General features: G+C 35.3%; 1 protein-coding gene across 1 annotated transcript; it reads right to left on the bottom strand.

Annotated features, from left to right (window-relative positions):
* Positions 1–499: 499 nt before the first annotated feature.
* PPP1R2 (protein phosphatase 1 regulatory inhibitor subunit 2) lies at positions 500–21,528 on the bottom strand. The gene is made up of 6 exons (XM_052636600.1): positions 21,138–21,528; positions 12,079–12,186; positions 10,003–10,080; positions 8,495–8,595; positions 4,522–4,689; positions 500–2,928 (listed from the first exon to the last, which is right to left on the bottom strand). Exons 1-6 carry the CDS (start codon positions 21,257–21,259, stop codon positions 2,882–2,884), a joined length of 624 nt encoding a protein of 207 aa, XP_052492560.1. The 5' UTR covers positions 21,260–21,528; the 3' UTR covers positions 500–2,881.
* Positions 21,529–21,607: the final 79 nt, after the last annotated feature.

Raw genomic sequence — 21,607 nt, 5'->3', positions numbered from 1 at the left:
CTGTATAATTGTGCTTTTAAGATTTTTCCTAAATGGTATGTAAACCTCAAATAAAATTTCCAAATTTCTTCAGATTAAAGTAATATAAAAACTCAAACTAAACCCTTGAAAAATGTTACTCCTAAAGCACACGATGTGTATCAATGATCCAAATGAAGTTTACTCATAAGGTACAACTTCAAAAATGAGGGAATTTCTACACCTAAAAAGGCATGAATAGAGAGTATGAAATTTAGTTATACCCTGTCATTTGGCATGTATGAAACACTGAAACCAAAGAATCTGGCCAAGAATATTTTCCTCACTTAGTAAGATATCTGTTCTGCATGGCTGTTTTGAGGATTATATCTTAAGACACCAAGCACAATGCTGGGCAACTAAACAAATCACTCTACCACAGTGTAGTCCAAGGTCCTCTTTTGGTATCCAGAACACTTAGTAATAGAACACAAGACCTGGGTAGCAAGAAAATAAAATCCACACACAAGCAATTGTCATATGACTGTATTTTATTACAATATGTTCAGTGTACTAATGTTAAGAGGAAAAAATGTAAACAAAATGAAAGTCTAGGGGAAAATGGCACTTTGCTTTAATCTTCAATTTGAAGTTATTTTTAACGATCCATTTATACCATTTTATGTCTCAGTTTTTAAAGAGCATCACTGCTGAATTTCAGACTGAAAAATGAATACACAGAAAAGATGACATCAAGGGTTAAGCAGAGAAGAGATAATGATTAAAAAACTGAAAGTAAAATCTACTTTGGCTAGAACTGAACACTGACAGATAACTTTCTCCAAAGGAAAATATAACTTGAGTCATAAAGGTTCATGTTTTGTATAATTCAATACCACATCAATTAGAAACTCATGACAATGATAACAATTTTACTCAGTCACATTCGATTACCTAAAATTCTACTGAGCATGCTATTTGCCATGTTTTATTCCTCTGAGATAACTATCTATTTCCGGAAACCAGAAATGCAAGTTTGCCTGTGATTGAAGTTTCAACAAATAATTTGTAGAAAACACCAAAAGGATCAGTTGTTAAAGTTCCTACCTGTTCTTCACTGTATAGCAGCTATTTCTACAAATAAAGAGCACATGAATACTTCCTAAGAACTTGAAATGAGAAAACCAAAAACAGAGATCTGTGTGCATGAACATATATACACATATATGTATACGTTTAAATACTCCCAGACAAGTTTAAACAGAGAAGAATACCTCAATATTCTAAATTCAGAAAGTAGGGATAAACACTGTTTAGTTTATAAATCAGTGGTACTACTAGCTTGTATGTTTTAGTTAGAACACTATACCTGCAGTTCAGAAGTACTGATTAGATTCCATTAAAAAAGAAGACATCCAAACTAACAAAAACATTCTTCTAACAGTAAATCTCCCACTTTTTACTTATTTTGACATTTGATATTTCCATAAGCTTGTAAGTGGGAGATAAGCTGCTCAATAAAAGCCAATTCAAATATACAATATACAGAAATTACTTAAAAAGTCTGCTCATATAATGGATTCTTTCGGTACTAACAAAAAATTAAAATACAAATAATTGACTAGAAATGTAAGCTAAGATACACAGGAACTGCACTTCATTTTAGGGGGAAAAAGTCCAAATCTTATTGTGTTAGAAGAATAAAGAACATTTGTCATAGTATACGTTATCATATTCCCTTAAAGCAGGAACTATTTTCAAGCATTTAAATTAAAAAGTGTTCAGAATTCTGTTTATACATTCAGGAACTATCATATCACTGGTTACACACAATTCTCTCATCATGCAAAAAAACCTCAGTTGTTTTCTAAGGTCTAATTAAGTCAAACAATAAACTAATAATAGCACTTTAATTAGCAAGCTGTAAGTCAGAGACATGTAGAAAATTCTGCAGCTGAATTGTATTTCCTGTTAAGTACCGATGCTATTCATTTTCTCCATGTATTAGAAGAATGAATAGCATTAATAGTCAAAGTAAGATTTTCATTGTTGCAGCAAATGACAGAGTACATGAGAAAAGGAAAAGTTTCCAATGTCATGACAATCTTTACGATCCTTTATAAAGGTAAAGAATTCTGTGCGTATGTGTGGAAAGGAGTAAGAGACAAAGGCAGGAGTTTTACACAGGTATTTAAAGGGAATGCTGAAACTATATTAGAATTATATTTATTCAGAGACTGATCTGAAGTCTGCCCATGGAGTGTACAAAAAAGTCAGAGCAGACATTAGTGCAAATTTAACCTGACAATTTATTTATGGAAAAAAACTAGTTTTGATGAGAAAAAGTTTAATCCTTTCCTTGTAAACATAAAAGAAACTCAACAGGAATTTTAAAGGTAGTATGCCAGAAAATGCAACAGTAACTCATAACGTACTCCTTTTCAATTAAACACACAAGTTGAAGACATGTGTTAAAATACTTTTCAGACTGAATATATTTATCAGCCTATATGATCTGCTGTTCTAACTGGATTTTGATTTTTTAAAAACCCAACCTTTTATAAGAGCTATCACATCTAGAAGTGAAGAAAATAAATTAGATCCCCTCTCCCTCCCCAAAAGATATTAATTTCTAAAGCATAAAAAGCTATATATCTTATACAAATTAACCAGTGTTCTTACAAAAGTAACGTAGTTTTGGATGACATTATGTTGTATTTGTGGTGAAGTACTAGGCACAAGAATATATGTATCAATTAGGCATTTTCAGTCTAATTAGTCTCTTAAGTTATTTAATTCTTGGCAATATATAATAACTGGTACGTATTTTGGTACTTAAGTCATGAATTGTAGAGAACAAGAAGCAGTATATTATAGTAAGAGAGTTTGTATTTGACAATTACTGTGTTGAAAAAAATCTCTTCTATGAACTCTGTGATTTGTTTTGCAGTTGGTCACTTGTAGCAGATCCTGCAATGATATAAGAAAAAATACCAACATCATTTGTTTGTTGAGTATTGCCAAACTTGGAACCACCTGAGCTAAAGTTCCCTTCCACTGCTATAGATGATAAATGAATGGAAAAAAAATCTAAAAAACAAGTAAGACATAGTTCATGCAGACTGAACAATATGAAAGAATCTGCATACCCTGTACTAGTCTAAAGAGCAGAATAGGTGTATCTGCTTAGTGGTAGGACAAACAGGTTTCACACTGAACACTTCTGTGAGTAAGTCACAAATGGAAAGCTAAGAGTTTATGACAACTCAATTATTCAAAGTTATAAAAGATTTGCATTTACAATATAAAAATGGCAAAATATTTCCTTAAATATACCACAGACAAAGGCCAAAGTTATTTTTCAAAAGCTGTGGCCTAAAAAAGAAATCCCTTTAACTGTTGGCGCAGCAGTGCCAGCACAAATTTCCAATAGCAAATGAGGGGTATTCCCAGTGCTCTGTTAGAGCTGCTACAAATGGATATTGAAAGTCGGAGTAGAAACTGATGAAAAGTTATAACCAAAGGAATGTTTATGCTGAATACAACAAAAGAAATCACCAAGATACAAAAATAGGTAACCTAAAAATAGATAATAAATTTAAAAAGAGAGTAAAGAGAGATATATAGCAATAATCACTTAAGATAGAGTTTGTTCACATTAAATACAAGCTAACAGAATATGATGAATAAAATCAAAAGGAAGTGCTAATCAAAAGGAAACAAACAAAAGCAAAAGCATAATATGGAATAACAAAAAAATACTGTAATCTTGATGTTATAATGAGACACAGTCTTCAGGTTCTTCCATAAAAATCACTTACATTTCATATGCTCATCAACACTATAATAACTATTTATTTTCTTAAGATTTAACCATCTAAGGCACAACACATAAAAGTAAGTTACATCTTCACTCAAAAGTACCAGTGTGCAGTACAGACTAGGCAGATGGGCATAAAATCTGCATTAATGGTATAGAAGATTCACCTTTGTTGAATGCCAGAATAAGTTTATTAAAAATAAATAAAAATAGATTTCCTATGATTGATCAAGAGTTGGTAGGCTGCTGAGGCAGGTTGTTTGAGACTTAAAAACAAAACAAACAAAAACTGGCCAATAACTTGTCAACCCAACAGTCAAGAGTCAACACTGGAAGGATATGACATACTTTATACCTGAAGGGATGTCAAAACAGATCTTCCATGTTAAAAACCTGTTTCTTTTAAAAGTTTTAACTTTAACTGACATTGTTACAACAAATAAAATATGATCTAAAACATTAAAAATAAAGGATATCTTAATATGAAGATAGACATCACTGCTTGAAGCCAGTAGACCAAACAACATAGACATACAGCACAACCTATGTACTTAAGACAACTTGAGCATAAAAACATTATTTTCAAACTGGCCCATAGGGGTTGACGTTTTCTAAGCTTTTGGCATAAAAAGTAAATTATAGCAAAATTTTCTGAGGTTCTTCGAAGTTTCAAGCAAAATAAAATATATTACTTAGGCACAAAGGATCACAAGTGTCTCAGTGATACTTTCAAAACATCTAACCTTGACTTGATTCTTCCATATTCATGCTTTCTCCAGCTGCAGTCTCTGACATTTCTTCATCCTCCTCCTCATCATTTAGGTCTTTTGAGATTAACTGTCTAGCTAACTTGATATTCAGTCCTTCATTGTAGTGAAGCTTCCTTTTCATTTCAAACTGTCGCTTTTTTTCTACAAGATTAAAAGAAAAAAGTAGGCATAGGAAGTCTTTAGCTCAAAGACTGGCAATCTACAGCCTGTGTCTATCTGGTAAGTAAAGTATTGATATTATTGGAACATAGTCACACTCATTTGTTTTTGTAATGCTTAAATATACTTTTCTATTTAGTAGCAGAGTTGAATAGCTGCACTAGAGACCATATGGCCCTCAAAATCTAAAATATTTACTGTCTGGCTCTTTACAGAGAAAGTTTACCAACCTTTGCCTTAGATGGTTCATATGTCCATCTTAATGGGAGACTAAGAGGTATCAGCAGTTATATTTGTGAAGGAAACTTAAAGATACAGGAAAATTCTCCAGACAGAGTTGAATGGGATCAAGGAAAACTATAATACCATATACGTATACTATGTACAAAGCCTGCATGCATGCACATGTGCCTATACACATACAAAATAAGACTCGGCAATTAACAGTCATTAATTCTGGATCAAGGAATTATGGGGTGATTTTAGTATTCTCAAACTTTCTATTTTTACAATTAAGAAAAATCTCCTTTAAAAATGTTTATTGCCCATGAAGTCATCACAGAAGCATAAAAATAGCTGTAAATCAACACAACCAACCATATTTTATCAATAGCACTTTAAAGATCTACTGTTTATCAAGAAATATTTTAGAATTTCTTAGACCTGTAAATTAAAAAACAAAAAAGGGATTGACATAAAATTGCCACTGTTCATTTTGTAAAGAGCATAGGTTTATTAGCGTATTCATAAATATATTTTAATGCCAAAAAAGCATAAGAGAAATCTCTTAAAATAAGGCTATTCAAAGTACTTTCTAAATGTCCTCTAATTCCCTCTCTCAAATCTTCAACTCCTACAGTGGAAGTACGGAGTCTTAACCACTGGACCATCAGGCAAGTCACTCCAAGTTTTTATCACCTACACTTATTTATGTCTTAAAAACAGGTATTTACAGTTCATGTCACTACTGATCAAATACTTTTCAGCCTCTATTTGGGTTGGGAGAGGAAAGTTCTCAAATCAATATCCGTCTTATCATTATCCCATAAACATTTGTTTCAAATTACCAAGATCTTGCCAGGCATCTTCTTTTCTAAGTTACTTTTCTGATTTTACTCTCTGAGAGTATCATATTTTAGAAGAAAGTAAAATTTTTTTAAAAAATCAATAAAAGACCAAATTCTTATGACTAAATTTTTAGTGATGACTTTTAGACAATGTAAAAGCCAATACTAAAAAACAACAAAAATTGGTTCTAAATGCCTCCATTACCAGATATATTCACTAAAAAGGTAAGACTTTTTCTTAGTACAAAGTAACACACGTTCTCTTTAATGTAACTCGGAAAACAAAATTTTTTTTTTAATGGTACAATCTTAAAACACATCCACTTCCTTAAATAATCACTAACATTTTATAATTTGATTTTCTAAAAATGTATATTTTATAAAGATGTATCATATTTGGTTGCATATGTTGTTTTCTCACTATACAGTCAGAATGGCCATATCCCAGGAAGCTCAGTTTATGCCTATTGTCTAGTGGAACTAGAACAGTGACCCTTTCACTCTTAAAATGATCTAGAGTTTAGACAACAAACTATACGAAGATACAGTAAAATTCTGCCACATACACAGCAGATTTACTACATAATTTTAAAAGGTTATTAAGTAATGAGTTATAACTTAATCCCCTAGCTTGGTCAAAGGTTTCTGATTTCCCCCTTTGTATTTTCATTGTTTTTTATGATGTAATATACAGGCAACCCTTGAAAAATGTGGGGGTTAGGAGCACCTACTCTCCTCACAGTTGAAATCCACATTTAACCTTACAGCTGTCCTTTCATGTCTGCAGCTTTGCATCTGTGCATTCAACCAGATTGTCTAGCGCTGTATTAGGTACTTAGTGTAACTGGACCTGCACGGAACAAACCCATGTTGTTCAAGGGTCAACTATGCATAATTCTAAGAGATGTTAAACTTGGGTTTTGCTTGTTAGAGATATTTTTCATTTTGGAATACTCAAAATTTATTACATGATTTATGTATTCATTCTATAGAAAGCTGCTAACACAAGTGGTCTCAACCTTTTTGAATATCTTCGTATGGCAGAGCAACATAATACAAGAGTACAAAACAAAAATTTTAAGGTTTCAGGCCCGGCTATAATGATAATCAACTATCCACTAAACCTGACAAGTAAATTATCCTGTTAATATTTTCCTTTATTGTCTTCCAAAATATAATGCAGAATATACCAATTATTTTATTAAAAATTAGTATTTCCTGTGTACTAACAATATGTCAGAACCAGTGCTAAGTGCTTTAAATTCTTTATTTCATTTAATGAATCGAAATATTTTAAAGCCTCCAATTTAGAAATGAGGATCATTTCTGAGGGTCAGAGAAATTAAACAAATGAGATAAGTGACATACTTGGAGTATAAACTTTGATTTATCTGATTCCATAGCCAATATTTTAATTGTTATGCAACTAGTTACAAGATAAAATCTTCTGAGAATGTTTTACATAAACAAGGATGTTCAGACACATCACTTGTTTAAAAGCATTAAAAACACCTGTATCAAAAAAAAAACAAAAAACACCTGTATCAGTAATTCTGCTACTGGGAACTTGAAAAACTTGTGCAAACTTTAACTAGGAAAATGGTCCCCCTGCTGGTTAACTCATGGAACTACAATTTGAGGGGAAAATTCCTTAATGAAAGCTGGTGATGGAATAAAAAAATTTAGTTCTCAATACATCATGTTTTCAGAGAATAAGGAATTAACAAGCTCAAGGAACAATTTCTATCTGAAAACTCTTTTCAAGGGCCTCATGGGGTATATTTTCAGAAAATAGGAAGTCACCAAGGGCAGAAGATAGATAGTAACATCAATATAATTTTTTCTCTTGCATAGCAATTAGGCTCAGACTGTTGCTGCTGGTTTTTATTTTTTTTGGCTCAGATTGTTTAGTTCAATAAACTACATTCTAAATATGACAGAGTGGAATAGCCAATTTTACCTTTGTAGCTGCATGACAAAAATCCTGACAGTTAACTAGCAAATATTTGCAATCTTAATTGTAGAGCTTCTAAACTTCTTTACAGTACAGATAGTTTCCACATTTCAAGGCTTCAAGTATTAATCTTTCTTTTTTTTAAGGGTTTTTTTCTTTTTTTCATGCATCTTTCACCCTATAGATAGGCTTGGTTTTCCTTTTAAGAATAATTGAAAACAAATTATATATGCAATTCTTGAGGTCATACGTTCACATGCTTCAAAATTACAAAAAGCAACAAAGTGAAACATCTTGCTTACCTCCACAGGTAAGCACTAATACTTCTAAAAACAGGGAACATGAATAGGTAGCAATGCTTACCTGTGTACGCACCATACGGACTAAAAGAGCCTTTTTCATCAATGTTGACAGGACTATTTTTATCTCCTTTCCTATGACATTACTGTTCTTTTTGTTCAATGGGACCTAATTTAAAAAGTCTGATTCATCTGGTAAACTTCACCACTGTCTTAATACAGAAAAAACTACAAGCAATTAGCTCTTACTGTGATCCAGTTTAAGATTATCCAAATACTCAATGACTCTAAATGCATTAACTTAATAAACATTTACTGAGCATCTACCTAGTATAGATGCTTAGTACAAAGAAAGGAACACTAGTAGTCACTTCAGAGATGGCAATATTTTCTTGAAATGAGGGGGGACAAAGCTGATATACAACTAAACCCACACGAGTAGAATCTGAGTTAAAGAAATAAACTACCTCGCTCTTCAGGTGAGAGGTCACTATCCTCATCTCCACTGCTTTCTTGTTCACGAACTCGATACTTTGGTTCCAAGCTTTCAGCAGCAGCAGCAGTTAATCTATATGATAATAATTTACAAAGAAATCAACATTATGACTGTCATATATTAGTTGAGTACATCATGAGAAACGCTGGACTGGAAGAAACACAAGCTGGAATCAAGATTACTGGGAGAAATATCAATAACCTCAGATATGCAGATGACACCACCCTTATGGCAGAAAGTGAAGAGGAACTAAAAAGCCTCTTGATGAAAGTGAAAGAGGAGAGCGAAAAAGTTGGCTTAAAGCTCAACATTCAGAACACAAAGATCATGGCATCCGGTCCCATCACTTCATGGTAGACAGATGTGGAAACAGTGTCAGACTTTATTTTTTTGGGCTCCAAAATCACTGCAGATGGTGACTGCAGCCATGAAATTAAAAGACACTTACTCCTTGGAAGAAAAGTTATGACCAATCTAGACAGCATATTCAAAAGCAGAGACATTATTACATTGCCGACTAAGGTCCGTCTAGTCAAGGCTATGGTTTTTCCTGTGGTCGTGTATGGATGTGAGAGTTGGACTGTGAAGAAGGTTGAGCGCCGAAGAATTGATGCTTTTGAACTGTGGTGTTGGAGAAGACTCTTGAGAGTCCCTTGGACTGCAAGGAGAGCCAACCAGTCCATTTTGAAGGAGATCAACTCTGGGATTTCTTTGGAAGGAATGATGCTAAAGCTGAAGCTCCAGTACTTTGGGCACCTCATGCAAAGAGCTGACTCATTGGAAAAGACTCTGATGCTGGGAGGGATTGGGGGCAGGAGGAGAAGGGGACGACCGAGGATGAGATGGCTGGATGGCATCACCGACTGGATGGATGTTGAGTCTGAGTGAACTCCGAGAGATGGTGATGGACAGGGAGGCCTGGCATGCTGCGATTCATGGGGTCGCAAAGAGTTGGACGCGACTAAACTGAACTGAACTGGTATTAGTTGAGTGTCTTATTCAACTTTTGAGTCTCATAAAAGCACCTAAAGAACATTAGTATGGTAGCCATAAACTGATGAGGGGGAAAAAAAGCCAGAGAATGGTAATAGGTATAGAAAACAATAAACAACAAGAAAAGTGGAGAGAAGTCTATGAACAGCGAAGGAATAGAACATTTTTAGGAATTCAACTTATTTTTACCTATCTCACTTGTATCTTCAATACCCAGGTGGCAGGATATTAAAAAAACAAAAAACCTCTATGCAGGAAATCAACATAGGGAATCTGTGTACAGCTTCTGGTACTCATCTACATACTTTGATTTTAACCTAGAAATAAGACTATACAGGTTGCTATGAAAAATCCAGATAAAACTTAATTCATTTAGCATATGCTTTTTATTTACACTTGCACAAGTAAAGTAAAATGTCTTTAACTCTGCAAAATTAAACACAGCTTTACCGTTGTGGAAAATGCCTTATAGTTATCAATACTTACTTCCGAGCTAAGATATCTGGGGTCAGGGCTTCAGTGGTTTCTGAATCACTCAATGCATCTTCATCATCAGCCACCATACTAAGATGACAAACATTATAAATTAATACTTGAGCTATAATTTTTTAAGCAGGAAAACAAGGTAGAGAACATAATTCTACTGACCAGAGTATCAATATATTTATGGCTCTGTTGTCGTCTTTGAAGTTTAATTTTAAATTGTTTCTATTCAATGCAAATACTTAAAAGTATAGCACCAATCAAGAAAAGCCTTCAAATAATTTAAAAAAAACAAACTACTACAATCATGAAAATAAATATTGAAAACAAATCATCTGGGAAAAAAAGAAATCAACATTTCAATTATTCTATACAGTAGGAGGGAACAATTAATGCAAAAGAAATCCCATGTGGTTTTAGAATATGTATTTATACATTAACCTGGCTTCCCTGGTGGCTCAGACAGTAAAGAATCTGCGTGCAATGAAGGAGACCGAGTTCGATCCCTGGATCAGAAATATCCCCTGGAGAAAGAAATGGCTACCCACTTCAGTATTCTTGCCTGGAGAATTCCATGGACAAAGGAGCCTGGTGGGCTACAGTCCACGTGTCGTCCACATGTCGTAAAGATTTGGACATGACCGAGCAATTAACACTTTTCCTTTCACTGAAGATAAGACACAAATGATCTACGCAGATACAGGTTAAGTAAAATAACAAAATTAGATCCTAAGAGCTAGGAAGTTTAAAAGTTATTTAGCTTTCCCAATCTACTTTCTAATGAAAAATCTGTTCTCCACTTAATGGCAAAAAAAATGGTTATCTTAATTATTTAAACAAATATAAACAGTTTTAAAATAATGGCTACAAGCTGTTTTTTTTTTTTTAATCATGTTCAATCTTAATTTTTTTAGGATATGTATCTCCAAGCAACACAGATAAGGGATGTCTACTACCTTTACTGAAAAGGAAGAACGCGTTCACTTTGGATTCTGGTACAATGAAACTCAAGATATGTTTTAAAGTATATATCTGTAATTAGGAGCAAATTAGGAGGATCACTTTCATAAATGATATGTCTGTTTCTTCCTTCAAGATTTATTGTTTCAGAATCTGTACTCCTATTTTATTATGTCCTCGCTTCATCACAATCTTCATGTTTATTCGTCTTTACTGTTTTTGCTATCATCAATTTATTATTTCATTTTATCTCCCAAAGTTTCATCCACTGATTTAAAACAGAATTTAACTCTATTTTTTTTTAATTTATCTATTTATTTGGCTGCGCCAGGTCTTAGTTGTAGCATGTGAGATCTAGTTCCCTAACTGGGGATCAAACCTGGGCCCCCTGCATTAGGAGCGCAGAGTCTTAGCCACTGGACCACCAGGGAAGTCCCTCTAACTGTTTTAATAGCGACTTCTGGATTTCTGTCATCTTACTTCAGTGACAAACATAAATATTTCAGTCCTGAAAATCTTTTTTCTATACAATCTAGGCATGATCTGAGGGTATTTCTAACTTATTTAGAAACCCATTATGTTTACTGGTGCATTAGTCTTCATACTTACTACAGCCACACACTTTCATTTTAATATTCATTAAAAAAAATTCTGGAAGACTCAAAACTAACAAGTCCAATGCAATTATATGAACTACAATATCGTTTAAGTTAAAAAATAAGGACATGAGATAGCAATAATGTCCACTTTTTTTTTGCATGGGTTAAAAAAGAGTTAACCATCTGTGAAATTTTCCTTTTTCTGCAAAGAGAATGAATAAGGCCCTGCTATCTACTTAAGAAGCAAACAAGCCCAACTCTCATCTTCCTTTTTACAAATAGATTACTTTAAGGAAGGCAGAAGTCACTAATCTTAGCATATCATTAGCAGCTAGGGACAACTGAGGCGCAGTAAATATACATCTAATACTACAACTGTAACATAAAAAATGGATTTCATAAAGTTCCATGTTATTTATATTATTACACAAAAATACGCAGGTGGGTTATTAATTAGTGTTCCAGTAACAAAAAAAAAAAAAAACCAACCGAGAAAAGGAATGCTGTGCACAAACACTACCTGTGGTAAGGAGTGCTGGGCTCGTCTATCTTCATTAAACCGTAGTCTTTGTCTGCTGGATGATAGGTCGCCAGGATGTTCATTTCATCCCACTTCTGGGACTTTTTACTAAAATAAAAATTTTTTAAATTTTCCTTAATGTAGTAAAAGACAAAAAAACACTCAAATCTCACATTTCAATTTCTATTTGACTGCTAACTTCTATTTTCACATCTTTCTTGGAATAGAAACTAACTTGGGTAAAAGCTATAAGTAACTATAATAAAATGTAAGTAAATATTTTATATAATACGTACTGTCCACATATTAAAAACACATCACAGTTGTTCCTTGGGGTATTGGTTCCAGGACACACATGGATACCAAAATCCAAGGATGCTCAAATCTCCTCTATAACATGGTAGAGTATCTGCAGATAATCTCGTACACCCTCCCATATACATTATATCATTACTAGATTACTTATAATACCTAATAAATATAAATAGTCATAAATACAATATAAAAACTATGCAAATAAATAGCTAGCTGCTGGCACACGGTATATTCAAGTTTTGGTTTTTTTAATTTTCTGGAAATTTTTTTTCTAGAATATTTTTGATCCATGGTTGGTTGAATCTCAGGATGCAGAAACTGTGGATACACAGGAATACTCAGGTTCTTCACTGGGCATTTATAAAAACTATTATGACATGTTTCATCTTCATCTAGCCTATAGAACAACAACAAAAACTGGAATTTATACATTGCTTGATCTCAACAGTTAAGGATTTTGGATCCATCATATATTTTTAACAGTTTGATGAAAAAAAAAAACAGAACAGGAATTATTTTCCTCGGCCTAATTATTTTTAGCAGTATCTATAACAATCAATGGAGAAAGAAACGGCAACCCACTCCAACATTCTTGCCTGGAGAATCCCATGGACAGAAGAACCTGGCAGGCTACAGTCCGTGGGGTTTCAAGAGTCACATACGACTTAGCAACTAAACCACTACCAACACCATAACAATCAAAAGAATCAGAACATAAAACTACAGAGAAAATCTCACTAAATTCAGATACTATTAATGAAGATTTAGATTGTACATAAACTTGTAGTTCAGTTTTCTAAGATTTTATCTTTTCTTTTTTTTAAATTTGCTAAGAAATGGTATATTCAGATCACCTGAGATAAATCTACTTATGAAAACTAGAAATGCTTTCTAAGTATTTTATGAATATTCATTAGTATCCAACAAAATACTTGCACAATTACTAAGGTGATCAATGATGCCTTAATTACAAATCCTTATCTATTCATTAAAAAAGACAAAAACAACCTCTCTGCAAGTCAACAAAATTGTTACATATACAATTTATGACTTGATTATATACTTGAAACTAAAACTACTTTAAAAACAATGTGGATTTTACACAGATTCAAATCATCCTTTCCATATTTGTTCCACATTGGTGACGTTTTACTGCAGATATTTTCAATTTTCCTAAATCTTCCAATACCTGATCTTGAAATGCTCTTGAAGAATGACACACTTAAAATTTTAGTATCATATTATTTTCTTCATATTCTAAGTCACCTTAAAAATGACATGGGCCTCTCATGGCAGGTGAGCCTGACTTTACGTTCTTTTGCTTTCTACACTAAAATGCCCACAGTGTCCCCATTTAAGACTAAGCACTTTTTCCCTTATTTTTATTGTGGTAAAATATACATATTACAAAATTCACCATTTTAACCATTTTTCAGTGTACAGTTCTGTGGCATTAAGTACATTCATATTATTGTACAACCATCTGCTTTTCAACACTGTCTAGGTTGGTCATCACTTTCCTGCCAGGAAGCAATCGTCTAATTCCATGGCTGCAGTCACCATCTGCAGTGATTTTGGAGCCCAAGAAGAGGAAATCTGTCACTACTTCCACCTTTTCCCCTTCTATTTGCCATGCAGTAATGGGGCTGGGTGCCGTGATCTTAGTTTTTTTAATATTTAGTCTTAAGCTGGCTCTTTCACTCTCCTCCTTCACCCTCATCAAGAGGCTCTTTAGCTCCTCTTCGCTTTCTGCCATTAGTGTGGTACTATCCATGTATCTGAGTTTGTTGATATGTCTCTCACCTATCTTGATTCCACCTTGTAACTCATCCACCCCAGCATTTCTCATCATGTGCTCAGCGTATAGGTTAAATAGTGTGACAGCAGACAGCCCTGTTGTACTCCTTTCTCGATCTTGAACGAATCAGTTGTTCCATACAGGGTTCTAACTGTTGCTTCTTGACCTGCATACAGGTTTCTCAGGAGACAGGTGATATGGTCTGGTATTCCCATCTCTCTAAGAGTTTTCCAGTTTGTCATGATCCATACAGTCAAAGGCTTTAGCGTAGTTGATGAAACAGAGACAGATGTATCTACATTACAATAAAATATTTTAAAAATAAACATATACAAAATGACTTTGTTAAGTGTGTCCTAATCTCAAAGTAAAAATAAATAATGCAGCTGCTAAGTTGCTTCAGCCATGTCTGCCTCTGTGCAACCCCATAGACAGCAGCCCACCAGACTCTCCCGTCCCTGAGATTCTCCAGGCAAGAACACTGGAGTGGGTTGCCATTTCCTTCTCCAATGCATGAACGTGAAAAGTGAAAGTGAAGTTGCTCAGTCCTGTCCGACCCTCAGCGACCCCATGGACTGTAGCCTTCCAGGCTCCTCCATCCATGGGATTTTCCAGGCAAGGGTACTGGAGTGGGGTGCCATTGCCTTCTCCGAAATAATGCTAGCAATATTTAATTAAAAACAATAATTTTATCATCATTAGAAGAATGAATATGGCCCTTGCAGTTGAAAAGGTACCCCTCAAATGCTGTAAATCTGTCCTGTAAGATAAATGATTAAAGAAAAGAACTGTAGGATATAAGAAATATTTTCCTAAAATTAAGGATGAAATTTAATAAGCACAACCTTAGCACCTTAACCCACTAACAATTTTGATTTCTGTATATTCTTTCCACTCCATATTAACATAAGAAAAAATACCCAAGCTATCACAGTATATAAAAATATACAGACAGAACAGTACGTATAGTATACATAAAAACAGCTCCTCCATCAGTATATGTACTTTATCATAATAAGCTGCTTGTATTTTCTAGTCTTTACCTTTTTAGTATTACATGCCTAATATTCAATAATAAACTATTCTCCTAATGTTAAATGTTTAGATTGAATCCAATGTCTTTCTACTTAAAGCAGAAATGTTTGTGCATATTCTATTCAGTGATATTTTTAGGGTAATGAAATGGCAACCCACTCCAGTATTCTTGCCTGGAGAATCCCATGGACGGAAGAGCCTGGTGGGCTACAGTCCACAGGGTAGCAAAGAGTTGGACACCACTGAGCGACTTCACCTTCACTTCACTAGGGACAAGCATATTTAGGTTAAACTGTAGAGCTCTGTAGATCACTCTATGTTGCCACATAGCCTTTTTTTCAAGAGAGCACTGTTTGTCATGTCCCCAAATAATTACTAAAACTTTGCCAGGACAGGGTATCTGGGTATTTTGCCCACCTGAGCAGGTATAAATTGATATTTAAACACTGCTTTATGTCTGGTTTCTCTGCTTATTACCTAATAAATAATGAAAAAAAATGCTTATTTTACTTTCCTTGTATGAACTGTTTGCATCCTTTGCCTATTTGCTGGAAACAGTCTCATTAATTTATTTATAGCTACATAAATGTAAAGAACACACTCAAATTTATGAGAAGGTTTAAACCCCACCTTGTTGGGTTATATAACCCAAATTTTTTGTACTTTGCTTGCCATTTACTTTCTTTTTTTTTTTCATTTACTTTCTACTATAAACAGAATTAAAGTTTTATATATCCAAAGCTTCAGTCTACTTCTTCAACACAATACTAAGAGAAAAAGAAATCCTTACACTGTCAAGATCCAGAGAAATAATATCTTGCAAAACCATGAATTTAAATAAGGGCATAAAACAACAGGCTCCAAAGAACATTAGAAATTCTTAGGAGGAAGGTAATGAAGTCGGAGAAACTGCGAAGAGGACAAATATCGGAATTAGCACCTCTTAGGTTTTGGTAGAATTAACATCAGTTGAGCAACAAAATCCAAGGAGTAAATTTGAGTTTACTCCCAATACTACCACAACCATTCCTATGACCTTCACTGGGCCATTAATGCCACTTAGAAAAAATAAGAGCACAATCACTCACACTGAAAACCAGCTGTAAGGGTGAAAGCACTGCTGGTTTCAGTTGCTCCCTCTTGGGTGACTGGTTTCCCTGCAGCCTAAGTCTGCACCAGAAAAAGTCACCACTTCTCACTTTCACTTTGATAACTCATATGATGCCATCTCAAAGACCTACAAATCTTCCCTTGTAGCTCAGTGGGTAAAGTATCTGCCTGCAGTGCAGGAGACCACGGTTCGATCCCTGGCTTGGGAAGATCTCCTGGAGAAGGAAATGGCAACCCACTCCAGTATCCTTGCCTGGAAAATCTCATGGACAGACGAGCCTGGTGGGCTGTGGTCCATGGGGTCTCAAAGAGTCGGGCACGACTGAGCGACTAACACTTACAGTTACAAAGACCTACATACTTCTTGTTGCTTGTGACTTTCTAATTTTTATCCGAGTTTGGAAGCAGGATTTTGCTTCAATGTGTTAAACTTTAAGCCCACATTTCAAAAAATGGTTCTTTCTTAAATGAAGATTCAACTTCTGTAGGTTGACAAAGTACAATACTTTAAGGTTGAACAATTAAAGACTTAACAATGAAAGCAATTAGTAAATATAAGGTCATTTTTGGAAAACTTTAGTCAGTGAGCCATTGACCATATTCCATATCCCTTTATAAGTAGAAAATGAGAAAGCTGAAGTATGATTACATAAAATTATGTTAAAGGAAATTAAGCACACTCTTTCCAAGCAGAATTTGCCACATTACCTAAGACTACTACAGAATCTGAATTGAACACGGTGAATCCAAAGCATGCTATGTACACAATCCTGTAAGTATGGAAAATTAGGTTTCTATACTTTTAATAGAATAGGACTAACATTTGAAGTACTGTGTTAAACATTTTACATTTAGTAACTCATTTAATAATTAAACTAGGCAGGACTATAATGAATAACTCACTGTTTAAGTCACAGACCTAGTAAGTAGTAAATAGGATCTGAACCCAGGCAATCTGGCCCCATTACTAATCAGTAACCTTAAACACTTCTAATAAGACAAAATTTAGTAACGCTTAACATTATATTTTCAACAATCCCAAATGCATGTGTTTCTCACTTTAATATTTCTGAAAATAAAACGTATCTTAAAATGGATGACATCTTATAATTGGCAGCATTTTTTTTTCTTGCTGTGACATAAAATCACGGTACATCTTAAAATCAATGATGTCTTGTTTTGATGAAGTACATGTACTTATTCACTGTAACTGTTATGTCTGACATTCACAGGTTGTTTACAATATTCAAAGTATTCAGAAAGAATGGGAATTCCACAATAATGGGGATGACAGTGGTGTAACTAGTGGTATTTTAACACTAGATGTGTGCTACACTGTACTGAGATTATCTATGCCTAATTTTATGTGGATTTACAGATTCTATCCAGTTTTAATTAAACTAACCCTCAGAATGGGGTACCTGAAATAACTACTCGTTGAAGATAATAGTACCAATGCAAAGTATAAAGAATAAGAAAATAACAGCACTGTGATATTAAAAAAAGATGGTTTGACAAGGACTGTATTAAGAGAGTCCTGAAGACTACGTAAAATATGGCAGTATATAAACCTCACTTTAAGTATACTTTGAACCTTGAGATATTATCTAATTGTAAACAAACATATTTGAAACATATTTTATTTTTTCCTAATAAATGATGCACAATCAAAAAGTTTAGAGACCGCTGAAATAGCACATCTCAATTATGACTTAAAAACCCCTTAGTACCATCTCTTTGTGTTACATAAACGTTAAGTTATACCCTCTTACAATTGATGGGGTGGGGGAGTGGTTTGCACAGAAAAGGGAACCCACCATTGTATTTCACATGATAAAGGCACCAATAAAAGGTATGGTTATTCATGGATTCTGTATTTGGAAATTTGCTTACTCGCTAAAATTTACCTGTAACTTCAAAATCAATACTGGAGGAGCTTTCTCTCTTTCACACATGCACAGAGTGGGAAAAATCTGAGTAGTCTGAACATGCACATGTTCCTAGCTGAGATTAAACCTTGTTTCAGCTCTCTTACTGTAAATGTGTCCTTTTTACAGTCCTATTTAGTGCCATGTTTTTTGCTTTTTTGGTGAACTCCCTGTTCAAAATGGCTCCCAATGATAGTGCTTAACTGCTATGTAGTGCTCCTAAGCCCATGAAAGCTGTTAAGCGCTTTATGGAGAAAAAGTGTGTTAGACAAACTTCTTCATTCAGGTATGAGTTATAGTGCTGTTGGCCATGTGTCCAATGTTAATGAATCAATATATATTAAATTAGGTGTCTTTAAACAAACAAATTTTTAAAAGGTGATGAAAATGCTATGACAACCAGCTTACAGTAACGTATTTTTATATTTCTTCTAGGAGTAACAGTTCATCATGAACTAATCCAGCATTTGTGGTGACCTTACAGAACATAACTACTCAGAACACTGAGAATTGACTTAAATTCCTGGTCATTTTTATTAATTAATATGAGATTATTTTGCCTTAAACTCTGGTTCCAACATTTAAAGCTAGACCATTACACTATATTTTTTTAGTTTCTGAAGTTTAAGCGCATTGTAATTGAAAGAGCTATTTATTTCAGTCCTTTATAAACAAAAGGAAAAATACTGGGTGTCATTAAAGTTAAACATTACAAAAACTTTATTTCAAATATGTTCAACTATACTTTCATTGTTTGCATTCAAAGAGGCTCTCATAAAGTCACTAATATTGGTTGTATGAACTGTGACATAAATAACAATGTACACTGTATTACCAAAAGAATTACTTTATTTCTTTTATAGTCATACAACACTTACCATGAGAAAACCCATCCCTTTTACTACTTAGAACCAAACATCATAAACCTCAATCAATTAGGGCTTGGCAGCTCCCTTTGAAGATAGGACTATAACCTTCTAATTTAGACAAGTCAAAGCCAACCGCCCTGAAAAAGGCCACTCTTAAATGAATCTGCCCTGTTAGTAGCTCCGAGAGAAGGAGCAGCCCTGTGTAAGTAAGTCAGTCTAGTAAAGTGGCTTTCCAGGCAGGACTTGGAAGGTAAATCCTAATCAATTATATAAAGATGCCAATACACAGAGTGGGGCCATCAGAAATTACAGCAGACTAAGGTTGAGAATAAATAGAAGTAAGGAAAGACAGAAGCAAATCTAAGCAGCTACTTGGTAGCCAAACAGAAAGAAGCTCATGCTGGAGAATAACTAAATAATTTAAATGCCACTGAGAACCACAGTGCTGCTGCCGAACACCCTGAAGTCATGTAAGAGCCTTCCATAGTTTGGTTTCTAGACTATCTTAGTCTTCCTGTTACAGCTATGTCTGGTAAGATTCTGTTTTTTCAGTCCCATTACAACCCCCAAGCTGAAACAGCTTACCCCAAATAGAGGTTGGAAAATTGCATGTCGGAGAATATAAGAGTCAAACGCCCAGGAGTAGGAGAGTTGCTAGACAAATGAAGGCCCTTTCCAACCCCCAAAGGCCACGACTCTAAACTATGATCTTACTTCATGTTTTCCTCAAGACAACACAAATCCTCATAAATTCACCATCACCAAACTGTAGTTCCTTTTATAGCTCTAAAATGATCTTTTTAAACAGGTGTGCCCTAGTTCCAATATTCAAAGTTTTTGGGAACATCCTAATTTTAGCTTTATGACTTCACAGATTTCAACTACTTTTCTTAAGCCTTATTTCCAGTATGTAAGAGTCCCTGTATGCTAGCCCCTCTATGACTTCTAACCTAGTGTTTTATTTTACACTATATATTATCAGTTTTCCATCTTTTTTTCTTCCTACTAAGAACTGCACCTTGGGTATCTTTCTCTGAGCCATTAACATCTATTTCATTCTTTTAAAAGGCTGGTCTATTTTCCCATTATACTAATGTACTATAATTAATATTTCACTAGTCCTTCTTAATGGACCTTGGGTTGTTACCAATTATTTACTATCACATACAATACTATAGGTCAACATCTTTTCACCTACGTATTTGCGAGTATGCAAAAGCAACTAAATTATCATGGCATCATTTTAACTTGGTACTTTCTGAACTGTTCTGAGCTTAAATATGTCTTTCAAAGGAACAAAGACTAGAAAGCACTCAAATTCTTGTTGCAGATTCAAAAATAATTAGCAATAAGTAGCTTTCCATTAAACATAGATCTGGGGAAATGTCTGTTTCTTTTAACGCAGAGATAATGACAAACCAGGACCCAAGGGAGTGAATGTGGCACGATGCTTTTCTTTCGATAATGTTCACCTAAAAAGGAATGACCGTGGAAGAAGGGCAATTAGAAAAATGGATAAATCTCTTTTTCGGAGGAGTCTCTTATTAGTCTACGACTGCATCTTAAAGGATTTCCAATCCAGGAAAATACACTTTAATTATTGAATTTTAGACACTCGTATACGAAGTGAAGTAATAACTGCTTAACAGGTGAAGCGTTACAACTTCAATTTGATTCTTTAATATTCCCAATCTCCAAAAGCTTAAAGATCCTGATGTATGTTTTAAAATTATTATATATGTGTATATGTTAAACACACACACACAAGCACACAATAAACGTCATAGCTCCTGCCTTCTTTATAATCACTCCACCCCTATGCCTGGCCGGCGGAGGGAGACCTGAGCCGCGCAGGGGCCGCAACTACGCAACCGCCCCGCCCGCCGGCCGCGCTCGGGCTCGGGATCTGGGGTTGGTCCGGCTGGGTCTGCAACGGCACCGGCGGAAAGGTGGGGCTCCCCAAGCTGACCCGGTGGACGAGCGGCTGCCCCTCTCGGCTCTCACCTCAGCTCTTCGTCGACACTCTTGCCGGGCTGTTCGGCCGAGGACACCACAGAGGAAGTCGTAGAGCTCTTGTTCTTCAGGATCCCCTTGATGGGCCGGTGCGAGGCCGTCGAGGCCGCCATTGCCTGCTGCTCCGGCGGTCGGCTCAGCGTCGCTGCTTGGCGCCGAGTTCAGGAAGGAAAGGGCTGGGCGCGAGCAGAAACTCGCCAGGCAGCCGCCGAGCCCGCCTGGGGCTGAAGCGGCCGCACCTGCTGTCGCGGAGACAGCCACCAGAGTTGTCACGACACAACGACTCGGACGCTTTGGCGTCTAGCCGACGCCGCGTGGCTGGCAGCCCTCCGCGAGCCCTTGGCCACCGGCACTCTAACCGTGGCCCGCGGAGAGAAGCCGGCCTAGCGCCGGAACGACGCCGCCGCTAATGCCAAGCGGGCCCGCCCTCTCGCGATATCTAGGGCGGGGCGGGGGCGGGG

This window comes from Budorcas taxicolor, chromosome 1 (genome assembly GCF_023091745.1).
Source record: "Budorcas taxicolor isolate Tak-1 chromosome 1, Takin1.1, whole genome shotgun sequence".
Classification (NCBI taxonomy): Eukaryota; Metazoa; Chordata; class Mammalia; order Artiodactyla; family Bovidae; genus Budorcas; species Budorcas taxicolor.
This window is presented reverse-complemented; position numbering and strand designations above follow the sequence as displayed.